Source organism: Paroedura picta, chromosome 5 (assembly GCF_049243985.1).
Source record: "Paroedura picta isolate Pp20150507F chromosome 5, Ppicta_v3.0, whole genome shotgun sequence".
NCBI lineage: Eukaryota > Metazoa > Chordata > Lepidosauria > Squamata > Gekkonidae > Paroedura > Paroedura picta.
The window spans coordinates 47,678,138-47,697,827 of NC_135373.1; the positions used below are offsets into that span (position 1 = coordinate 47,678,138).

At 49.2% G+C, this 19,690-nt stretch overlaps 1 protein-coding gene and 1 long non-coding RNA gene across 2 annotated transcripts; one reads left to right on the forward strand and one right to left on the reverse strand.

Moving 5' to 3' along the window:
• Positions 1–3,462: 3,462 nt before the first annotated feature.
• On the reverse strand, positions 3,463–15,790 carry LOC143839047 (uncharacterized). Its single transcript, XR_013231557.1, has 3 exons — positions 14,665–15,790; positions 4,614–4,778; positions 3,463–3,736 (listed from the first exon to the last, which is right to left on the reverse strand). It is a non-coding gene; the product is annotated as an uncharacterized LOC143839047 (long non-coding RNA).
• GPR3 (G protein-coupled receptor 3) lies at positions 9,280–12,934 on the forward strand. Its single transcript, XM_077337754.1, has 2 exons — positions 9,280–9,497; positions 10,541–12,934. The coding sequence occupies exon 2, from the start codon at positions 10,557–10,559 to the stop codon at positions 11,538–11,540; it is 984 nt and encodes a 327-aa protein (XP_077193869.1). The 5' UTR covers positions 9,280–9,497; positions 10,541–10,556; the 3' UTR covers positions 11,541–12,934.
• Positions 15,791–19,690: the final 3,900 nt, after the last annotated feature.

Below are 19,690 nucleotides of genomic sequence, written 5' to 3' on the forward strand. Positions count from 1 at the left end.
AAACAGTTCCCTGCAGCTTCTTTGTGGCTGTGGGGGGGGGGGGAAGTCCAGGGAATCTGGGACCAACCTGTTAGAATATCTAGCATGTTGCTTGGCTGTTAAGTGGAGCAAACTCTGCAGTTCCACTGTGTATCTGTTAGCAAGTAGCTGCAATACCATGGGCATAGGGCTGACTGGAATTATTCATTCCTCTGCTATCAACCCCAGGACAAGACCTCAGCCAGAAAAGAGCCTTACTGGACACCCTGCTCCAGCTGGGCCATGCTGGGGTTCTCCTTGGGGTCAAGGCTCAGGCCAAAGATGGTCACCTCATGAAGCCCCATCTTGCAGCCTTCCAACACAACTGCCTCATCGTCTTTCCCGGTTGCTATGAAACCACACACAAACTTTCCTTGGCGAAGAAGCCCAGAGCAGCTCAGCTTGCAAATCTCAAGGCTTGAGGTGGATCAGCACCACAACCATGAGGAAAAATGCACTGATTAAAAAGAAATCTGTTGATTAGGGAGGCAAAGGCCTGACACTAACCCTGCTTTCCACCCTTCTCAATTGTGTCAAAACTGGTGCCTTAATGACCCACAGATGTAGCCCCTTTTAAACTGAACAGTGTTGCAATCCTTGGAAGGCAGCATAGTGTTAGTGGTTAGAATGCTGAACTGGGGTTTGGGAGGCTCCATTTCACATTCCATTTCTCATGCTGTGGAAGTTTGCTGGGGGACCTAGTGTCAATCATATATGCGCAGCCTGACCTACCTCCCAGGGTTGTTGTGAGGATAAAATTGAGGTGAGAAAGTTATAAGCTGCTCTGGATCTTCATTTAGGAGCAAGGTGAGGTACAAATGAAGCAAATAATAAATGAATCTGATGTTGGTTTTATACATTGCATGAGGTCACTCTTGGAGTGCAACTTTATTAATGCACCATGTTAACTTCCCCAGGATCTGCCATTTTTTTGCTCTGTTTCCTTATCCAGCCAGTCTGGGTAGTGGAGGTTCAAATCTCCTACTCTGCAGTGGAAATTTGCTGGGTGTCCTTGAACTTGTCATGCTCTCTGAGTTGAACCTACCTCACTGGGTAATTGTTGTGAACACATTGTCCCAGTTGGGGAGATGAAAAAAGCCAAGACATCTACTCCATAAGAGCTGTTTTTTTTTTGTATCCAGACTTTTACTTCCCAAAGGGGTCTCAAAGTAGCTTACAATCGCCTTCCCTTCCTCTCTCCATAACAGACCTTCTGTAAGGTAGGTGAGGCTGAGAGCTCTGAGAGAACTATGACTGTCACCCAGCTGGCTGCCTGTGGAGGAGCAGGGAATCAAACCCGAACCTCTAGTTTACAGTCTGCGGCTCTTCACCACTACACAAAGCGGATAAGAACCCAGAACTTGCTTCTACTGCCCATGTCGATTGAGTCCGAAAGGGAGAAGGCAGAGAGCCCGACCCACACTGGAACGAACTCCATAGACACCGCCCCAGCCCCCCCCCCCCGTCCGGGTCTCCAGACGACGCGCTAAGAAGTGGAACCTCCTTGGCTCCCCTTGCCCTCTCGATGGCGGAAGAGAGAGACCTGTGGAGAGCCCCCCCCCCCGGCAGTTCAGGGCCGGCGAGGCGCCAAGAGCAGTCACGCCTCGACGGCTGGACACGGCGAGCCTTTGCGCTCCCGAGAACGGCAGCGAGAGCGCGGGCCTCTGCAGAGTGCTGAGTCACCCCTCTGGCCTCCGCGCGCTGATTCACCGGAGACGCCAATGCAGGCCGGCCCCACATTGCAGCCAAGAGGCGCGCGTATCGGCGCGCTGCGCTCGCCCTCCTTGACGGGATCCTTCCACGGGCACGCCCCCTCCCTCCGCCTAACCTCTCCGGGAGTGCTCCGGCCACGCCGAGTCGCCTGGGCGGCCCCCAGGAGCAAGCAGTGGCGGGGAGGGGAGCGGCGGGGAGGGGGGAAGCGACCCATTCCTTTGGAGAGGGGCGCCGCCACCAGCCAGAAAGCCTCCCCAGAAGGGTCGCGATGCCTCACGCACGCCCACCTCCAGCAGGTGGGGCCTCCTTCGCGCCGATTCGGCGACTGAAGCGCGTGACGTCGGACGGCCGTCTTTCGAATGGCCACGGCGGGGGGCGGGGGGCGGCGGGGGGGGGGGGGGCTTCTCCAATGGGCCGCCTCCGGAGCCTGACATGAGCGGCCCTCCTACGTAAATACCGAAGGGGGACAGCGTCTGGCTGCCGAGAGTGTCGCAAAGGAGGGAGGGTGGGCCGCGCTGAGACAGTTGCAAGTGAAACCAGGACACGGGCTGGAGGAATGCGGCGCTGGAGCAGAGGAAGGACGCAGGGGCGCCTGCAAGCATTTTGAACAGAAGCTCTCGCGGCCAGGGGAGGACTGACAACTGAACCTGCAGGGCATAGTAGTCAAGGAGAGCGGAGACCTGTAACCTGGAGCACTCCTCCACATGCAGCCAGTTGGGTGACTTTGGGCCAGTCACAGTTCTCTCAGAGCTCTCTCAGCCCCACCTCCCTCACAGAGCAGGTGTTGTGGGGAGAGGAAGGGAAAGAAGTTTGTAAGCCATTTGGGACTTCTTTGAGTAGTGAAAAGCGGGGTAATAAAAAAAACAGCTGTTCTTAAGACAGCCCCACCTCTATTAGGCGACCCCCCCCCCAATTTTTCTACCTGCCCCAACCAACCTCCCAGGACTTCAGGGCTTATTTTTCTGAACATTCCCATGGAGGTTTGGGGAGTACTTCATCCTCTGTACAGGTTTTCCCCTACTTTGCTGTGATCTTTCCAAAACCCAATTGGCTTCCATTTTTTCTCCCAGGAAGTCAAAGCTTAGTGTGCTTTCTGGATAGGAAAGTTTGCGTTTTCAATGGTGCTGGCCACAGCACTGCCATTTCCCTGTCTTCAGCAAGGGAGGGCTTCATGTCCCTGGCATGGTAAGGCTCTTGCAGTCACCAGTCTTCCAGCACGCCCTCTAGTGTAGCATAAAGCCCAGGAAACTCCCATACAGATACCTTATTGCCAGTGATATCCTTTCCGTCTTTGCAAAAGCATCAGTGTTACTGTCCACAGAGCACACCTTGGAATGTACCCTGACCCGGATAGCCCAGGCAAGTCCAATTCATCAGATCTCAGAAGCAAAGCAGAACCAACCCTGGCTAGTATTTGGATGGGAGACCTCCATGGATTTGGGTGGCAGTTCCTCCAAGGAACATTAGGGGTCATGACAAGGACGCAGACAATGGCAAGCCACCTCCCAGCATCTCTTGCAGACAATCCTTGGACCTCCTGGCTACGCTACACACTCTATACGATAAATAAATAACCCCAAAATGTTGCTGCTGTGTGTCAGCTGCCTGCCTCAAGAAAGCAAGTACTTAATTGCAGGAGGGAGTTGGCTGTGACTATTTTGAGAAGCAAAACAATTGTTAAGAGATTTAAAGGTATGTTTGTAGGAAATAAAGCAGGACTTACTTCTCTCCAGGCGGGGAGGGAACAGCAGCAGAGAAGGAAACGTTCTTCAGGGCCGGAAAAAGTGATATCAGTCTTCCACCTGAGGAAACGTTAAGTGCTCTTGGGGATGGAAAAATGAGCAGCTTGAGATTCCACACCAGCAGAGCCATTTTCTGTGATCCAGAGGTTTCCTGCAACTCGAGCGGGTTTTCCCATATTTGCTTATTTCATTGGTACTCCATCTTTCTCCCCAAAGCTGCTTAACATCTGTCGGTCCTCCGCTTTATCCTCACAACAACCATCCTGTGAAGTAGGTTAAGGTGAGAATATGTGGCTGACTCAAGATCATCTTTCACGGCAGAGCAAGCATTCAAACCTGAGTCTCCAAGAATCAGACAGTCTGACACCCGGCCTTGCTTTGCACATATACAATAGCAGCTGGCATTTCTGTCTCTATATGTTCTCTTAACCCTCTGAGGAGCTTAGGGCAGCACATCTGCATGTCTCCTCCGTTTTATCCCCATAGCGATTACCCTGTGAGATAGGTCAACTTGAGAGCACGTGGCCCAAGAACACACAGTAAACTTTATGACAGAACAGAGATTTGAAAGGTCACAAGATACTAGCTTTGTGGGCCTCCGTGTATTTCCGCGGCCAGGATGGCAAGCAATTTGTTTGTCTATCATTAATGATTATTGTCATTATTCTGAAATGCTAAATTTGACACTTATTGTGGCAATCAATTGTAAGTGCTTGGAATAGACCACATCCCATATGCCAGGAATCAGAAGTTTGCCTTTCAGTGAAGAAGTTCTTATATTCCACTTTTCTCTACCCAAAGGAGTCTCAAAGAGGGCTTACATTTGCTTTCCTTTTCCTCTCCCAACCACAGACACCCTGTGAGGTAGGTGAGGGCGAGGGAGCTCTGACATTACTGCTCGGTCAGAACAGCTTTGTCAGTGCTGTGGTGAGCCCAAGGTCACCCAGCTGGCTTCATGTGGGGAAGTGCAGAATCAAACCCCACTCCCCAGATTAGAAGTCTGCACTCCTAACTACTACACCAAGCTGGCTCTCTCCCTGGTTACTGCAGTGGCCAAAGTGGCCTTTCTTGACCCACATATGATGTGTCAAAAAGCGGGATACAAAAAAAACCTTTTCTTCCAACTTCCCATAAACTTACCTGTATCAATAAGCTAGGATGACTTAGAACTTTGCTATCTTCACACCACACCTTCACAGTCCAGGACTGTTCACACACACCCATCCAGTTGAGCACAGATGCTATTTCTTCCATGTTCCCTGGAGCAGCAAGACAGATGGCTCCTGCACCATCCAATTCCAAGGCCTGGATGATGTAAAACATACAGATAGCAAATTCATTGGACATAGGCTGTGTGTGTATGAGGTGCTCCAGCATGTGGTTCCCCCACATCTAGAGAGCATTGAGCACATTTGTGGCTAGAGATGAAGAACAGCATCACACTGGGCAAGGATGATCAGGAAGTTCTAATCAAGTATGTGCTGCTAATTAATATCCTTATGGTTCCTTCCCACTTTTGCCTGCACAAACGCACACTCCACTTTCAACTGAGAGCTACACTGATACACCATGCGGGAGTTCACAGTGGCACTGATGCTCAGTTTGATTTTTTCCAGACTTTCCCCCTCCCAAGACCCCCAAGACCCCCTTCACTGTTCTTGGTTGCTGCTATTTCCCACACTACCCTCTTCTTTTTAGACTGTATATGTTGGTGGAAAATTTACTTCTAATAAAAGACTTTCCACTCTAGATTTCCCTGTGCACAACTGAGAAAGAAAAGATGATGTACACGTTTGCTTTCAACAGGAAGTTGAAAGGCTAAATGCTTGAGGGAACAATGTCTGCTCAATGCATTTCAGCCACAATATTGGGAGGGGGGGAGTGGGGCAAGAGCAGAACGCTCCCCTCTCTGAAATCTACCAACCAAAGCCATTGGTTCATAGCAAGGTCATTCCTGGAGCTAGGAATGCCTTCAGTCCAGCCTGCAGAGCCAGGGAAGGATGTTCAGGACCAAAGACAGCTCCCTGCTCACCAACCTTCCAGTGCTGTCAAAAACTCCAGCCCTCAGACCAGTGATGAGAGGCTGGTAACTGGTGGTCTTATAAGTAGCTCTGTCATATCACCTTTAACTGGATGCAGCATAGAGCCCCGGAGTTCTTCCAATGGAAAAAGTGCCTATTGTGCATAGGGAAAGTTCTAAATGTTGCTCTCAAAATACTTCAAAGAGTGCTCCTTCTGTTGCCTGCCTGCATTCTCCAGAGGGATCTAATTATGCATGTATAGCTTGCAGTTGACTATTATATAACATGTACTGCTTGATATTCTTCTGGCAAAAGAGATGTGCCATAGTAAGGGAAGAGAAATGCATTTAATTTGCTAAAGTGGTATGCTCACAGTTGTGTGTGTGTGTGTCTCTCTCTCACACACACACACACACACAGAGCAGATGATGTATCCTAAACAAAATCAGGATACTTCAGATCCCCTCCCTTCAATCCCCAGAAAAAAGTGTCATAAACTGAGGATTATATGTTCCACACACAAAGAATTCAGCCCTGGATCTTTGTAGCAAGAGACACGGGCTTACTTTGAAGATCTACATCATGGATAATGGATGGGTGTCCTAATGTACAAGAAAAATGACTCTAGGGTTCTGGCCCTCAGAAATTAACTTAAATGCAGTGATAAAGGGGATGTGTGCTGACTATTAACAGTGAGGGTCAGAGAGGGGAAGTATAGTGGTTAAAGTGTTAGACTAGGATCCAGGAAACTGAGGGTCAAATCCAGCTCTCCCATGGGAGTTTGGGCCAGTAAAACACTTTCATACCTAACACAGAGAGTTGTTGTCCAGGGAATAAAATGGAGGAAAGGAAAATGAAATGATTAAGAGCTGGAGGCAAAATGCCTGGATAGTCCTTGGGTGCTCATCCACCAGGGCCACAGAGATCTTTCTCTGCCTACTACATTATTCCACTACAAAAACTCAAGTTTTCCTACAGTGGTCTCTCTTTAATCCTCACCACAATGTTGCAAGGTAGGTGAAGTTGAGAAAGTGGGCCAAGGGAGCTCCATGGCTGTGCAGGGGTTTGGATCCACCTGACAGATTCATGGCTAGACCACCCTGACTCCCTAGCAATAAATGCCAGCCAGGCAATCAGGCTTCCGCAGGAGCATTTCCAGCTTTATTTTATTTCCTTCATGTATAATCTGCCTGTGTCTCCAATGGGGGCCTGCAGCTGCTTTCATTGTTCTCCATTTGATCCTCCCAGCTCCCCTGTGAGCCTTGCTAGGATGAAAGTTTGTGATTGGTCCAAAGTCACCCAGCAACCTTTCATGGCAGAGGGTAGATCTCAACTTGGATTTCCCAGATCCTAGCCTGACGGTTTTTAACCTCTACACCACATTTGAAGTTTCTGGTTCAGATTTCACAATGCCTTGGGTCAACCCTTTCCAGAATATTATACTAGTATTCCAAGAGTGCAACCCACTAGTTTTTGCATCGATGTACAGACACCAAAATAGACTTCTTGAAGAGGCACTCATCTAACACCCTACATGATCCTTTTAGCTGGGGAGGATACAGATGGAACCTGGAACCTTCCACATGCAAAACCGACACTCTACAACTGAGCCACATCTTCCTGTGAACATGAATACATGAAGTTGCCTTATCTGGAGTCTACCTTTGGTCAGTCTTGTCTACTCTCCAAGGTCTCAGGCTTAGGGCTTTCACATCACATGCTACCTGATCCTTATAACTGGAAATGCCAGGGGAGGAACTGGGGACCTTTTGCATGCAACACTGATGCTCCTTCCCCTGCAGGTGTTTTGTGTATATATTGCAGCTAGGGGGTCCCCTACCCCATAGTATGTGAATTATTACCCCAGACTAATGGATTTTTGGATTTCCATGTGCCCTGGGCTTTCCCGCCATCCCTTTACTCTTTTCATTGTAGCCAAGGAAAACAAGCACACACCACCAGTCACCAGGTTCCCTCTTTCACAGCACAGATGATGCAATGCAAATGAAGGAGGGAGCAACCCAGGAGCAAAATGTGTTCATGAGCAGACAGCAACAGCTGAAATGGGCAAATAACAAATCAGCCAAGAGTGACTGGTTGTCCAATAACTCACAATAGCATGGATAACCAAAAGCAAATATTCCAACAGGAGGAAGGCTGGGATAAGAAATGCACCAGCCCCAAGGTCTGCAGCCAAGTGTGGCTTTGCATGAACAAAACTTGGCTCTTTAAAATGCATTCTTAAGTTAAGGTCTATTGGAGGAGCAGGTGAGATGCTCGAGTATGCAGAATGTAAAGAGAAAGGTGGGAAAAGATTTAGTGAGACTAAAAGGGCTTCTTGGATGCCTCACAGAAAGGGAAATGTTAGAGGGGAATCCAAGAGCAAAACGGGCACACATTTATGCCTGTACTAGGGGCAAGTCCATTACATTCAGGAATACAATGGGCACTAGATTAGGGGGGGAGTGGAGTGGAGTGGAAAAACTCTGCAGATGGCCTCCCCCTCCCCCCAGGACCTGGAAAGGCTGCAGGCAGCTGTTAGGGAACTCACCAGCAGGGGCAGTTCTCAAGCAGCAGGGATCTGCAGCCTTCAAGCCTCTGGGAGGGAAATGGGATGAGAAGGGGGGTGGTCAGGGGTGGGGGACGGAAGGTGGGACAGCCTCCCTGAGTGGGTGTTAAGTGCTGAGTCACACTTAAGCCATAAGACACACTCCTCCTCCAAGCCCTCACCAGAAATATATAGTGGAACATATATTTATGACACCTTGTGAGGCCTTGGGTGTGTCCGTTGCAAATAAAGGATTCACAAGAATTTGCATGTGGGCTGTGGAAACCATGGATTACTTATTAATCAACACACCAATTATCTATAAAGCTGGGTTTTTAAATGGATGTTTAAATACTGGTTCTTTGTTGCTGTGATTTTGTTTGTTTACATGTCAGTTATTATTTGCTGGCTTCATTTATATCCTGCCTACAACATTCTCCATTGAGGAATTGTTGAAGGCTTTCATGGCTGGCATCTGCTGGTTGCTGTGGGTCTTCTGGGTTGTGTGGCCATGGTCTGGTCATTTTAGTCCCCGGCATCTTCAGAGGCAGGAGATCCCATTTGGCAGTGTGCTACCTCTGAGGATGCCAGACTCAGTTGCTGGCCAAATGCCAGGGACTAAATCGACCAGTCCACAGACCCACAACAGCCAACATTCTCCGTTCCTCCATTTTCTCTTCTCAACAACCCTGTGAGGCAGGTCAGCCTGAGAGCGCCTCACTGGCCCAAGGTCACCCACCCAGCTTCCAGGGCAGAGCGGGGTCTCCCAGACCCTCGTCCAACATTCTCATCACTGCAGCACACTGGGTGAGCAGTGACGCCCAACCTAGGCTGCGGGGGCTCTTCCTGACCCCAGTGGGTGCCATCCCCCCCGGCCCCATCATTCTGCATAGGTCTGACGCACTACATCAAAAGCCAACCGCGAGCACCTCCAAGGCGTCCTTGGCGCGTGATTGATGCACCCTTCTTGGGGAATCCGGGGGCGCAAGCAAGGGAGCGCTTCCTTCCCTCCTTTTCTCCGCAGAGGCTTTTGGAAGGAGGCCGTGGGCGGGCGGAGGAAGGCACCTGACCGGAGAGCCATCAAAGGTTCCGGCCGCGGGGCGCTCCCCCGCCCCCTTTTTTATGAATGGAATTCTCCAGGCCCGATTACTATGCCGCACCGTGCGCGCGCTTCTCCGGGCCCGCCAGGTGATTGGCTCCCGCCTGCCATTGACGTCACCCAGGAGCGAAGCCCAACCGAGGCAAGAGGCGCCGCCCGGTGCCCGACGGACGCGTGAGTCACCCTCCCCGAAAAGGGGCTTCACTGGCGCCCCGCAACCGGCCGGCCACCTAGCCTCGCCGCAGTCGGGAAGGCGCCCGCAGGACCGCAGGAGCCGGGCAGCGGACAGGAGACCCCCGCCCGAAGGACCCCGCCGGACTGAATGTGCAGCCTTCCCCGCTGGAAGAGCACACGGGGTGAGTACCCTCCCCTCCCCCCTCCTGGGCGCCACTGCCTGACACCCCTCAAGGAGAACCCCGCAGCCAAGTCCCTTTTTGCAGTGAAGACAGTGAAAAGTGGAGGGGGAGCCAAACGGGGGGAGGGGGATCAGGATCAGAGATATGGCCGAGGGAGGAAGGGGCTTAGAAGTGGGAGGAAGGGGCTTAGAAGCATGAAGGATCCTGCCCCCCCCCCATGCTCCCTTCCACCTCACCCTTTCAAGCAAAAGCTCAGTATCCTGGCTCTAGGCTGTTTATTGAAGGCATCCCTGTCCTACAGATAAGTGCCTGCATTTTATAAGGCATAACGCTGAGGGGAGGAGGGATTGGTAGATACTGGTTGAAAATATCAGGAAGGGAAGCGAGTGATCAGGGTTTTGTGGCCATCCATTTCATGGCAAACACTTCGGGTAAGCCAGCAGATTGCAACCTTCAAAGAGCTGCAAGCCATCCTGCCTGGGTGCCTGAACTGCAATGGGATGAATCAGAGGTTTTCCCGTTTGACAGGCTTCATCCGCTGGGGGAAAGCAAGTGGGTTTAACCGTGCTGGAGGGGGTGGGGACGAGGGGCGTTATGAAAGACTGACACTCCAGCTACGAAATCATGAGGTCAGTCCAGGGAAGGAGACGCCAACCAGCGTGAATGGGGCGACTGGGTTCACTGCCCTGCATTCTGATCACTTTTATTTGAAGTGGGAGTGCCAGCAGAAGGCAGTGGAGCCCAAAATATCTCACCCAAGGTCCAGTGATAACAAACATGGAGCCATGGCACACCAAGCAGGCGTGAAATCTACCTGGAGTGTTTGCCTTGTTCAGCACCACAGAGCCATTAAGGCACTTGTCTCAATAATGCCCCTCCCCCACACTAAGTTCGGTCCGTTAAAACAATCATTTAGGACTGTTGGTCTCAGTCCCACCACTAGAAAAGCTGGGATCAATGCAGAGATTACCCCCCCCCCCATACACACCTGGGCCCCTTCCTAGATCGGCTCAGGCTAACCAGGTGTTATTCCGTTGTGGCAGGTGACAGGGAGACATCATGACAGAAGACACACCCTCCAACACCACCAAAGAACAGCCAGGGTGGTTCTTGTCCGGAAACGCCAGCGATGACTCCTTGTCTCTCTCGGGGGCTCCGCCTGTTCCTCTGAATCCTTGGGACGTGGTACTTTGTGTTTCTGGGACCATCATCTCCTGTGAGAATGCCGTGGTGGCAGCCATCATCTTCTACACCCCTGCCTTCCGGACGCCCATGTTCTTGCTGATTGGGAGCTTGGCCACGGCGGACCTCTTGGCGGGCTTAGGCCTGATCTTCCACTTTGCCTTTGTGTACTGCATCCAGTCCCCAGTGGTGAGTCTCATCACCGTGGGCCTCCTGGTGAGCTCTTTCACCGCCAGTGTGGGCAGCCTACTGGCCATCACCATCGACCGCTACCTGTCCCTTTACAATGCCCTGACTTACTATTCTGAAAGGACCGTCACCAGGACATACGTGATGCTCATCCTCACCTGGGGCATCTCCATCTCCTTTGGCCTCTTGCCCATCCTAGGCTGGAACTGCTTGAGGGACATCTCCGCCTGCAGTGTCGTCCAGCCCTTGACCAAGAACAATCTCATCATCCTCTCGATCTCGTTCTTCATGGTCTTCGCTGTCATGTTGCAACTCTACATGCAGATCTGCAAGATCATCTGCAGGCACGCCCAACAGATTGCCCTCCAGAGACACTTCCTGGCCACCTCGCACTACGTCACGACCAGGAAGGGCATCTCGACCTTGGCAGTCATCCTGGGGACTTTCGCTTCCTGCTGGTTGCCCTTTGCCATCTACTGCCTGCTGGGAGATTACACCTACCCAGCTTTCTACACCTACATGACAGTTCTCCCTGCCACCTACAATTCGATGATCAACCCTGTCATCTATGCTTTCAGAAACCAAGAGATCCAGAAAGTATTGTGGACCATTTGCTGTGGGTGTGTCTCGTCCCCCATGCCTTTCCGGTCCAGATCTCCCAGTGATGTCTGAATCACCCTGGGTCCTCTGACCCTTGTTTGCAAATGGCCTCCAGCCTCCCTCTCTGTATTTGCACAATCTGATAGTGTTTGGGAGACATCAAATATCCTAGATAACTGGGAGAAAAGACTCCAGTTCTTTGCCACATATGCCGTCAAGAGGAGAATGTCTTAAACTTGTGTACAAGTTATGTAATTTTTTTTAAAAGCCTTTTGTGTATGACCTTTGCGTCAGGGGATCATCTTACCTCCAGGGACACCGTCCTATTGGGTAAATGCGGTGTGCAGCATCCCTTTCTAATTTTTTCCTCCCCTTATAAGAGTGTGTGAAGTTGCTGCTATCTTATTTGTTCAGCTGTGGAAAAAAGAATCACATTTATTTGCTCCATACATTTTTTAAAAGCAGTGTGTTTATGTGTGTGTGTGTGTGTGTGTGTGTGTGTGTGTCACGTGTCAGAGAGCTGATATATTTTATTTGAAATATATATGTAAATATAGTATTTTCTTACAAGAGAAATGGAAAGAAAGCTCAGATCCTTTGACTTTGCTTTTAAGTTTCTACAGCCTGGATTACCTCAGATCCTCAGAAAAAAATATTTTTCTACATTTAAAGAAAAAGAAAGCATTATGTCCTTAAATCATTTCCATCTTTTATTTCTCCACTTTTGGAAGAAGAGAGATGGTCTAGATCTATATCAGCTAAGAGGAATGTATGAATTTATTTATTTAATTATTTATTTGTCTGTCTGTATTTATCAGGGCTTCGGGAGGTGGGGGGAGGAGATTAAATTTCCTCCCGGCTTCCTATTTTGTATTTTGCTGCCCTCTGGCGTTCAGTCTATTTAATATATACAAAATGCAAAGGACAGAGGGAGGAAAAGGACAAAGTCCAGTGGCACCTTTTAGACCAAGAAAGTTTTATTCAGAATCCAAGCTTTCTTGGGCATGCCTGCTTCTTCAGCTGCATTGAACCCGAAGCAACAAGAGCTCTTGTTTCATTTGTGTACGCTGACTGAAACCCAGGCAGTATTAACAAATGCGATGCATTGCACATAAGCAACTTGAGTGGAAAGGGGCTACTGAAACACTCAAGGCTCTCAACGATAAAATTTCAGAGTAAGTGATTTCAGGATCACAGCCTCAGTCACTGCACTAGGAACAATCTAATTATTTTTTGGTTTTATCACGGAGATACAAAAGATGCACACCAGGTCTCAAATTGTACTCTCCCTTCCCTACCCCCCAACATTTAAATTTGCACAGTTCTGATCAGGAAACTAATGTAAAAGCACTTTGGCAATCTGAAGTTTTTATTACTGTGTTGAAGAGAGATGAGAAAATATTCTGTATTTGTTGAAAAGTACTGTATACTTTTGTTTACAACCATCAGAAAAAAATAAAAGATAATTTATATTGTGATATAATGTGATAACAGGCAGCCGGGTGGAGGCTTTGTGGGTGAGTGATGTCAGTTTGGGGAGGGGTGGGGACTGGGGCTCGGGGTGAGAGCCTGGCTTTGCATGCCCCAAGCCTCTGGCTTGATCCCTGGTTGAAAAGGGTCAGGTCGTAATTGATGTGAAAGCTTGAAACTCTTCAGAGCCACAGCTGGGCAGAGTAGACAAAACTGAACTGGACAGACCCAGAAGAAAGGAGCTTTTCTCTGAAGGTGAGGTTGTGAATCATAGAATCATAGAATAACAGAGTTGGAAGGTACCTTCTGGGTCATCTAGTCCAACGCCTCCCCTGCACAATGCAGGACACTTACAACCCTATTGCTCATCCACTGTAACCTGCCACCCTCTTGAGCCTTCACAGAATCAGCCTCTCCGTCAGATGGCTATCCAGCCTTTGTTTAAAAATTTCCAAAGATGGAGAACCCACCACCTCCTGAGGAAGCCTGTTCCACTGAGAAACCGCTCTAACTGTCAGGAACTTCTTCTAGATGGTGAGACGGAATTTCTTTGGAATTAATTTCATCCCATTCATTCTGGTCTGTCCCTCCGGGGCAAGAGAGAACAATTCTGCTCCATCTTCCATATGGCACCCTTTTAAATACTTGAAGATGGTTACCAGATCCCCTCTCAATCGTCTCCTCTCTAGGCTAAACAGACCAAGCTCCCCCAACCTTTCTTCATACGTCTTGGTCTCCAAACCCCCCACCATCTTTGTTGCCCTCCTCTGGACATGCTCCAGTCTGTCTACATCCCTCTTCAACTGGGGTGCCCAAAACTGAACACAGGGAAAAGGTTGAGAAAGGCTGAATGAAACACTGACTCCTGTGGTGGGGAGGGAGATAAACACATACACAACTACCTTTGAATTGCAGACCAAGCCAAGTCCTAGAAATACTCCACAGTCATGGAGGAAAGAAACGAATGGTTATTGTTTCTTGCCAAGTGATACTGCTCAGACTTCTGAGTGGGAAGCCTTGGCCTGCTTTAGACTGTAAAGGCAATCAGGCTCCCCATCTGGGGGGGGCACTGAATATTCCCCTGTGATAATACCCAGCATATTAAACCAGAGGTCCTCAACATGGGGTGGCCATGCTTTGGCAGCAGCAACTGCCTGCACAGTGCAAGGATCCTTAACCTGTGGTTGAAGGTCAGCTGGTGTTTGTGCAAGAAAATGAAACAATGCCAGTTCTGTAATGATACCCAGTTGGTTTTTTACACCCCACTTTTTACTGCCCAGAGGAGTCTCCAAGCACCTTCCCTTCCCCTCCCCACAACAGACACCTTGCGAGGTAGGTGGGCCTGAGAGAGCTCTGAGAGAACCCTGCCTGGCCTAGGGTCACCCCTCTGGCAGCAAATGGAGGAGAAGGAATAAAACTTGGTTCTCTAATTTAGAGGCCACCACTCTTTACTACTACACCAAGCTCTCGGGGGTCTTCAACATGGCGCCCACGCTTTGGCAGCAGTAGCTGTCCACAAGGATCCTTACTGCATGGCTGAAGGTAAGTTTGTGTGTATGCAAGAAAATTCATTTTAAAGAATACATTCATTTGGAAAGGCATCCTGTTAAAAATTCCAAGTTTCTGCTGGAAAAGTTGAAAAGTTCACATCCATTCTGAATAACTTAACTCCCTTGCCTTGGAATCAAACTTTCTTCTGCTACTTCAGACCAACACGGCTACTCACCTGACTCTACCCTGACATGCTGTGGTTGGCTCTACCTCCTGCAGCGATCATTTTACGATCCCACCCATTGGCCTGTCACAACTCCAAAGGTAGCCACAGACTCAAAGAGGTTGGGAACCCTGCATGAAGCAAACAGAAGAAAATGTTAAAAGATGAACAGATTCATGCTTGCACACTCTCTCAGGTGTTTAGAATAATAAAATCCTAGAGTTGGGAGGGGCCATACAAGCCATCTAGTCCAACTCCCTGCTCAATGCAGGATCAGCCCTAAGCATCCTGGATACGTATCCGTCCAGCTGCCGCTTGAAGACCACCAGTGAGGGAGAGTTCCCCACCCCTTTAGGCAGCCAACTCGATTGCTAAAATACTCTGACTGAAAATTCTTTCCTGATATCTAGCTGGTACCGTTCTGCATGTAGTATAAACCCATTACCGCAGGTCCTGTCCTCTGTGACCAACAAGAACCACTCCCTGCCCTCCTCCAAAGTCACTACCTTTCAAACGCTTTAAAAAGGCAATCCTATCCGCTCTCCATCTCCTCTTCTCCAAGCTGAATATTCCCAAGTCCCTCAGCCTTTCCTCATAGAGCTCGGTTTCCAGGCCTCGGATCATCCTCATATCCTCTCCTCTGCACCGTCTCAATTTTGCCCACCTCATTTTTGAATCGAGGCCTCCAGAACTGAACTCCAGGGGTGATCTGATCCATGTGTTATACAGTAGAACTATGAAATTTTATGATATTGATGTTGTGCCTCTATTGATACAGCCCAAGATTACTCCTCCTCCCAATTTGGTGTCAACTGCAAATTTAACAAGTAGTTCCTCCACTCCCTCATCCAGATCATTGTTAAAAATGTTGAAAAGTACTGGACCCAGTACCAAACCCTGTGGCATTCCACTGCCCACCTCCCTCCAATCAATGAAATACCATTGACAACTACTCTTTGATTCCAGTTTTCTAACCAGTTCCCTATCCACCTAACCATCTGAAAATTCAGTCTGCAATCCTCCAGTTTACTCATCAGAACATTGTGGGGAACCCTGTCAAAAGCCTTACTGAAAGCCAGGTAAACAACATCAACTGAGTTTCCATGATCTAATAAGCCCATCACTTGGTCAAAGAAGAAAAACAGGTTGGTCTGGCAGGACCTGTTGGAGACAAATCCATACTGACTTCCCCAGATCAACAATTGTCCTTCAGATGTTAAAATCTGCTCCATTATGTTCCATGCAACTGAGGTCAGACTTCCTGGCCTTCAGTTTCCCAGGTCATCTCTCCTCCCCTTTTTTAAGACCAGGATAACTTTCGCTCTTCTCATTTTCTGGCAATATAGGTACTGAGTTTTCTGCTTTCTTGCTGTCCTCCTGTCCAAGTCTCTCCATCTTCATCCAACAGTGGGCCTACAGCAGGAAGTTAACCTGCTGTGTACAGAGAAGAGAGGATCTTGTCTCCTTCCATCGAGAGCAATGAGTGCCTTGCTTATTTCACAGGGCGGGCTGTTCTTTATTTTAAGCACCAGGGAAATGGAGGTACCTGTACCCATTGTTCATTGAACAGTCTTCTGTGCAGGCACGCATGGGACTGCACAAATCACAGGCCAGGAGCAGAAGGAAATTAAAAACTTCCCAGAGTCTGAGAGTGTTCCCCCTCCCTGAAATATCTGAAGAATTCAAAAGTGACTTATAAAAGCTCATCCCCTGCCTCAACTTTTATTAGTCTGGAAGGTGCTAATAGACTTTGCTCTTTTCTACTGCTACAGGCAGACTAAGATGGCTGCCCATCCTGATCCTGATAAGGATCTAGGAGACTTTGATACAAATCCCCGTCCTGCATTTTGACCTCATGTTCTGTCTCTCAGCCAAACAGGACTGTTGTTGTGAGGATAAAACAGAGGAAGGGAGAATTCTGTTTTGTTCCCTGAGCTTCTCAGAGGAAGGAAGGGATAAACATTCAGTAAATATAAATAATAAAGTCGTTCTTAATTCACATTAAGAATCTATATGAATCAATGAACTGAGGAGCCTCTTCCTGGTATGACCAAATCCATACAAAGCCTGAGCCAAAAGAATCTGCCCTACGAGAAGAAATTGGTGTAAGAGATGAGGAGGTATTTGAAAATAAAGGAATCTTGGGAGGGAAAGTCAAGTCTAAGGTTGTATAATCAGCAGCTCCCTTCTGACCTCTAGTGGTGACAGCCAAAAGGAGCAGTTTGTCAAAAAGGTTTATTATAATTGTGAGCAAAAACGGAGACAAAAATCTCTTCACAAATTGGGTAATGACCATACAAATCACCCTAAACTCCTTACATAAAATGTGTGTTATGTGTCTTCAAGTTGCTTCCGATGTATGGCAACCCTATGAATTAATGGCCTACAAAAAGCCCTATCATCAACAGCCTCACTAACTGAAGGTCATGATATAATTTATTCAGGCAATCCACAATAAGGCACTGGTCCCTTTTTCTGCTTCTAACTAAATGGACAGAAAACAATGTATGGGAGCGAGATCTTGAAGCACAGGTGGCCTCTAAGCTGTCTGTGAGGAGTCAAGCAAGAGGCAATGGCAGAAAAAGACAAATGCAGTCTTTGGGGAGGCATAACATCCCAATCACAAGATATCGTACATGCCATTGGCCAGGGCACACCAGGAGAACTGTATGCCCTTCTGGAGGCCTCCCTTCAAGAAGAATGTGGGCAGAATGGAGCGAGTGAAGAAGACAAAGAGACAGAGATGATAAGGGGACTCAAGACCAAGCCCTATGAAGAAAGGCTGAGGGACTTGAGAATGTTTGGTCTGGAGGAGAGGAGGTTGAGGGTGTTGGCAGAGCTTAAATATGCCAGACAGAAGCAGAGCACCAGGATGCTTAAAGGATAAAATAGTTGTATTAAGAAACAAAGTTTGCAAAGAAAGAGAGGAGAATCCTGTCTAACTGCTCTGTTGTCTTCAATCAGTCTGTTCAGGAGGCAAGCAAAGAGGAAATGTGATGAAAGGAGCAGGAAGTCTCCAAATGAGCCAATCAAGACTCAGGAGGAGGACATTTGAACATCTTGAAATTCCTAAACAATGCTAAATACACATCTCCTCTGATGCCTTCTGCAGGAATCACTCTTATACTGTTGATTCATGCACACAACAGATCTTGTATATTTCAGTGGCACATCCCAAAGGAGGAGGGACATGATTGCTCTCTCTCTATTTTTGAAAGGCTGCCCCTTAGAGGAGGGCAGGGAGCTGTTCCTGTTGGCAGCAGAGGGGAGGACTCACAATAATGGGTTTATATTATGCACTGAAAGGTATTGACTGGATATTAGAATTTTTTTGTTTACAGTCAGTAGAAACAGCTGCCTAAGGAGGCGATGAGCTCCCCATCGCTGGCAGTCTTCAAGCAGCAGCTAGACAAACACTTGTCAGTGCCTCTCAATGTCTTTACAGGCACTCACCTAGTGGTTTTAGCAAACAGACGGGTCAGTTTGGGCTTCTGCCCATGAAGGCATCTGATTGGCCATGCAGCAGTTGCCACCACCATGCAAGGATCTTCACTGTGTGGCTGAAAGTAAGCTGCAGCAGCCATTTTGTGCCTGGCTCTGCCTCCCCTGGCAGCCATTTTGTGGCTGAGCCCACCATGTTGAGGCTTCAGGCTGATTCTGCTCTGAGCCAATGACCTTTCCAACAGTGAATGGGAATGAGCTCAGTCAATAGAGGGTTATCTGACACAAGGTAGGAGCCAGTTCTGGAGCAATCCTCCTCCCCCCCACTCCAAAATGCAACCAGGTGTAATAAAGATGGAGACCTACTTTAAAAACAAAACAAAACTGGAATTCAGAGAGGGCAGGGAGGGACCTCAGTGGGGGTCCACCCTCCAAAGCAGCGATTTTCCCCAGGGGAACTGATCTCTGTCACCTGGAGATGAGATGGAATTCTGGGGGATCCCCAGGTCCTGCCTGGAGGCTGGCATCCATAGATGAGCCCGCTGGGTGACTGCACAGAAGACTGGTGCTTTTCTCCCTTTGGACAACCCTCAGTATGGCTGCCTTGGCCACATCCCCAAATACAGCAGCCCAGTCAGGGCAGAGCCCCCCCTGGCAACTCAGGCAGCCACAGCAGGCCCCTCCGCACTGGCCCAAAGGTCACACCCCTGCCTCCTGAGCAAGGCCCACTTGGAGAAGCCACAAAGGAAAAGGATGGCTCCCCATATGGACTTGGCCCTTTCCCCTGCTCCCCGCTCTTAAGCCCGCAGTACGGGGGAGTTGGCCTGTGCAGAGGAGCCCTGTGTCTGAACTAGGGGCGCTGCTAGACTGCGGAAATCCTGAGTTCGTTTTCCTCTGGCCGCCTATGGCTATTTGCAAGCAGTGTGTGTTTGGGGAGGGGGGGGGGAGAGAAGACTTAGAAACAAAGCAGTCTCTGGCCTAAAGGGCACTTCTGCTTCCAGCTCAGCTGCGGAGTCAACAGTCAAAATGTCAGCCATCGCTAAAGAAGCCGAGCCAGGCTTGCTTCGAAACGCTTGCAAATGCACAGCCTGGCAGGAAGCAGGGATTTGGGAAGGCACAAAAGCCACACAGAGCCTTTGGAGCCGACAGATAAGGCTCGTAGCAGCCTGGCACCCGAGGAGAGCAAATAAATCCCGCCAAGATGACATGCTGGCAAAGCCCACACGTGGGGACGGCTCCCCCCATTAACGCTGATTGGAGATGGCATCACCTTCGCTCGCCTCCACCCCAGAGGGAGAATTAAAGAGGGGAAGGGGGAGAAAACATGACGTCAACCCCGGAAAGGAGTAGACAAGCCCGACAGTTGTCCGAGCCAGACAGCAGCTTGGCGTGCATGTCGCTAATGCCACCTCGGAAAGAGAAAATTAAACAGGTCTTTGGAGAGCGGAGTGCCTGCAAAAACAGCAGCCAGAGACAATAACGGGCTCCCCTCCAAGGCTACAGACCCAGCCAGAACGGCACGGCCTGCTGCAGCAGCACCCCCCCCCCCAAAATCCTGGCTAATGGAAAGAAATTTTGGGAACATGTTAACACAAGC

Excerpts from the sequence above, each read along its gene's own strand:
- GPR3 (XM_077337754.1), top strand. The coding sequence starts at position 10,557 with ATGACAGAAGACACACCCTCCAACACCACCAAAGAACAGCCAGGGTGG.